At 33.9% G+C, this 4,407-nt stretch overlaps 1 protein-coding gene across 4 annotated transcripts; it reads right to left on the bottom strand.

Moving 5' to 3' along the window:
• Window positions 1-291: 291 nt before the first annotated feature.
• On the bottom strand, window positions 292-3,611 carry LOC111388220. 4 transcript variants are annotated; one of them, XM_023012907.1, is made up of 4 exons: window positions 3,529-3,611; window positions 1,956-2,749; window positions 1,774-1,857; window positions 292-782 (listed from the first exon to the last, which is right to left on the bottom strand). In XM_023012907.1, exons 2-4 carry the CDS (start codon window positions 2,653-2,655, stop codon window positions 676-678), a joined length of 891 nt encoding a protein of 296 aa, XP_022868675.1. In that variant the 5' UTR covers window positions 2,656-2,749; window positions 3,529-3,611; the 3' UTR covers window positions 292-675. The 4 variants fall into 4 exon arrangements, with proteins under 4 accessions (XP_022868675.1, XP_022868674.1, XP_022868676.1 ...); XM_023012906.1 differs by having other exon boundaries at window positions 1,956-2,702; XM_023012908.1 differs by having other exon boundaries at window positions 1,956-2,697.
• Between the last annotated feature and the right edge of the window lie 796 nt (window positions 3,612-4,407).

The raw sequence follows: 4,407 nt of genomic DNA, 5'->3' as shown, positions 1-4,407 counted from the left end.
AAATGGAATCTCAAGAAACCATTTGCAGTAATGCTGCCACAAGGGTTCCTACTAGTACTTAACAGTATAGTTTTATGAACTTACCTACATGATAAAGAAAAATTTATTTTTTCTTTTATATTGTCATATAGTTCAGTTCGCTTGTATGATTTCGACCCTCACCTTCAATCTTTATGACACAAACAACTATTATGATTTGCATTAAATACCTCATTAGAAGAACTTTTAAGCAACAAACTGGATTGAAATGAGACAGTAATTGATCAAAAAATAAAGAAATCCGTCACAAAATAATTTATCATGTGTCGTCTCCATTTATGATGTAATCAAACTAACATAACTACATAAGATGAAATGTTTAACCAACATGAAGCATAACATAAACAACAAAGAGAGTTAAATAGAGTTGCTTCTGAATCCATAATACATATGCGAAAACAAAGTGAGAGCATTTCAATAAGTGAAAGCACAAACATCTGTTATGGTGTTACCCACAGCAAATCATCACTGATTTAAAAGAAAAAAAAAGGTTGTGTTTCATCAACAGCTACGCAACTGGTTGTAGTAATGTTTGAAGCAGACGATAACCCTTGGCTCAGGCTTGGTCCGAATGTAAGTACAAATAGAGTTCCTGAAGGCGTCCTTCTGCACCTCAAGATATTGTTATATACTTCATCACTTATCCTTGTTGGAATGTAGTAAATGATTTGATGACAATGGAACTTTTGTTGGGCAAGATTTTGCCAAAACATTCAGTGCCTTCATCCGTTGCATCTCTTTTCCTACAATGACAGGAGAATAATAAGAATCACAGGTATTTACCATCTTGTTACATGAATTGATATGGTGACGTCATTCAAATGCATGCTGAAACTATGATAATAAGCAAGGCATGAAGTTGGATGTAGAAACGCCCTTTTTGTTGATTAGCAAATATGACCGACTTCGAGACAAATGAGAGAAGATCATTGCAAATACCTATCATACCATGAGGAACTATCTGTCACCTCCTCTGTTGGTCTGATTTAAACTTCTCATAGTCATATCATGAATTACACTGAATTCTTATTCTCTATGTTCCTGCTTTGGTTACTAGACAACCTAAATATTAGCGTCCCACAAGCATTGAGAAAATGAAAGTGAGAAAATGGCAGGAAAACCAAAGTTGTCTAGTGAATCCGAAAGAGGTAGACCCATACACCTTTTATCTCTAAGATAATGTTGTCTGAACATACATGTACATCTGCATAGATCCTAAAATACAATGCTTATTCAGTAAAAGTCCTTAACAAACACAAAAACAAATGTAATAGTATTTTAAGATGCAAAAACAATAATACCACGCAATTTCCATGAACTCAATCATCGTATTTTCTTTTCACTCTCTTATCCTCATCCGTTGATGAGACCATAAAGGCAATTGCCAGTACCATAATGGGTACAACTCATATTCCCTCATTTCTAGCAATCAAAGACCAGAAAATCTAAAGAATTTTTTTTTTTAAAGTTGAAGGTTTATTAATTGTAACAATATAAACAAGAGTATCCTTTGGTTACAGTGTGAAAAAAATATGGACAACTTCAAACCATATAACTCAAATTTCAGATAAACAAAACAAATCATTCTTCAGTTCAATATCCCGTGTTCCCATTTCATTACGCCATACGTAACTTTCAAACAATTTAGACAATCAAACACTAGGCGAAGTACACTTACTAGCTGATGAACACAAGGAAAAAAAAGAACTGCCAAAAAATTCACATTGTCTTTACCTTCATCAATTGTCAATTGAATTGCTCTCTTCTCCAATTCAACGGCATGTTTGCTAAGCTCAAGAGGAGATAAATTTAAAAGCACTGATGGAAGCCACGTCAAGCAAACAGCAAATCCAAAACCGTTATACTTTATACAGAAATATGGTTAAATAAAATCATAGAGACACAAAGAGACTCACTCTGAACGCGATCCATTTGATTAGCTTCATCACACTGCCTCAAAAAATTCTGCAGGCGAATAAATCGTTCTGTTCTTAGCTGATCACTGTTGTCCTTAGAATCAACTACATGATGTAGCTCTGAAGAGACATTGAGGCAATCAGATCCTGGAGCTTGGGTGCTATTTCTGTGATTACCAAGAGAGCTGGGAACTGAAGGTCCAACACTTGAAAAAACCATCACTGGACTCATATGATTAGAAGTAGCTACAGGAACACGAGGAATGTTACTCTCCCTCGTAAGTGTTTGCTTTTTAGATATTTCCAGTGGCAATGGACACAAATTCCTTGATTTAGGACAACCAGAATATTTGCCTTCATTCTTTGGGAGTCGTCCACTTCCTAGTTCTAATTCTAATCTTCTATGTGTGTTCGTAATATTCTCATTTGGACCACTGAAGGCCAAGGAGGAATGAACTGAGGAATTCGAAAGGCGCTCAGGTGTAAGTCGCTTCGTTCCACGGGCCTTAATTGCATCACCACTGGGTTTTCCTCCTCCAATAAGCAAACTCTCTTGATGCTTATGTATTGATCCAACATTTTCGTTCTGCACGTCTCTTAATACCATCTTTTTCAGTGTGCTAGATGGTTGCTTATCCACGGCAGGACTGCCAGCACCACTAAGAAAGATCCCATTGCCATTGCTTTCAGTATTGATCATTTGGGAAAGCAATTTAAGTAATCCCACCCGGAGAATTTTCTGCTAGACTTGAGGCCAGAGGATTAATGGAAGTAAAAAGAGTTAATTCCGGCTTCTACACAATTAAGTACAATTGTGAACGAAAGAAAAAATGTAAATAAATTTACATATATAAATTATCTAAAGCTTCTTCAGCTACGGGTCAAGTTAGGGCATACAAAAAGGGGTTGTAGAGTAGAGAGCCAGCACATCTAGGTTACGGGGATGAATAACGAAATTTCAAGATCAACCCGCAAACACAAGATATATAGCAATTCATCCAATACTGACTAAGAAACAACACAACAACTTTTAATGGGAATTATTATTATATGTCATTACTTGGAAAATTCACTTAGATTTAGCAGAAAACCATTTCAGCAAGACCCTACAATCGAGAGAGGCTTAATTATAATAGACAGGATATCCATTTACTACTTATCTAATTTGCTAACGAAACCAACGAAATTCCTCACAGATAATTTCATATATACTACAAAAAATGTGTAAAAATCACAGATTCTAACATCTATATAAGCAGATTATTAAGCAATTAAAGTTCAAAAAAATTCCAAGCAGAGAGTAACGTACATGATTTCAAAGATAAATTTTGAAGTTAAACCTTATTAAAACTCAATAACTTAAAAAGTCTGCAACTGTTTATTATCCGCAGTTCCCTCATATAAAATTTCAAAAAAAAAAACCCCGGGTGCAATTAGAATTACACCGGATTATGAATAATAATAATAATAAAATCAATAAATTCACGTCAATTGTTGGGGGGTAACAATTTCAAGAGATAAGGGAAAATTAGAAGAAAGTATTGTGGATGGTATGAATTTATAAGAACTTTACCGTAGAGGTGGCAACAGATCAAACGAGAGAAAGTTGCGAAAGACAGAGAGCGCCAGAGAGAATGAAGTTCAAAAACAAGGCGTTTTGGCTCGATACAAATAATCTAATATAGGTGTTTTTTATTGTAATATTTAAATTTTAAATTTTAAATAATTTTATATTTAAAAACTATAGTATCTACTCACCTGCGTGTCAAAAGGTGCCACATAAGCCTAGCCCTTTGGCTTGGCATGACAAGAATTGCATTTGTCGGTATTGCCAGAATGTGTCCCACTTCAAAATTTTTAACTAATATAAATAATCACATGTTTGAGCACATTAATTTTCATTACATTATATTTCATTTTTTTTTCTATTTTTAAGCACACAATCTTCCATAAAATAATATTACACTTAAATCGAAAAAATTTTCTTCATTTTCAACCACTCATTTTTCAAAAAAATACTATTCTACCCATTAATTTTTCCACGTAATGAAGGCCAAACAGGGGGTAAATACTGATACGAACTTATAATAAAATAAGACAGTCATACACATTTTAATTCTTTTGCTCAATTATTCATATATTTAAATTGTGATCGCTAATTTAAGAATTATAGAGATCTTTTGCTCAATTATTCATATATTTAAATTGTGATCGCTTATTCAATAAAAGTTATTGAAAATTGCATGATGCATTCATTTAAACCGCAATACACTAGCCCCCGTTTGGGGGATTAGTGTTTTTTTTTTTTTAAATGGATGGTTATAAAGGGATGAAAATTTTTCGATTTAAGTGTAATATTATTTTATTGAAAATTGTGTGGTTGTAAATAGGAAAGAGAAAATTTTAATTTAATTTAATGGGGACCAAACGGGAAGGGGGGGGGGGGGGGGGG

Source organism: Olea europaea, unplaced genomic scaffold, assembly GCF_002742605.1.
Source record: "Olea europaea var. sylvestris unplaced genomic scaffold, O_europaea_v1 scaffold4755, whole genome shotgun sequence".
In the NCBI taxonomy this organism is placed as follows: Eukaryota; Viridiplantae; Streptophyta; class Magnoliopsida; order Lamiales; family Oleaceae; genus Olea; species Olea europaea.
This window is presented reverse-complemented; position numbering and strand designations above follow the sequence as displayed.

What these genes read in the sequence shown, in the direction of transcription:
- LOC111388220 (XM_023012907.1), bottom strand. Translation starts at nt 2,655, where the DNA reads ATGATCAATACTGAAAGCAATGGCAATGGGATCTTTCTTAGTGGTGCT. An exon ending in TCAAATGGATCGCGTTCAGA is followed by an intron (nt 1,858 to 1,955) that starts GTGAGTCTCTTT and finishes GGCTTCCATCAG; the next exon opens with TGCTTTTAAATTTATCTCCT. An exon ending in TCAATTGACAATTGATGAAG is followed by an intron (nt 783 to 1,773) that starts GTAAAGACAATG and finishes CTGTCATTGTAG; the next exon opens with GAAAAGAGATGCAACGGATG.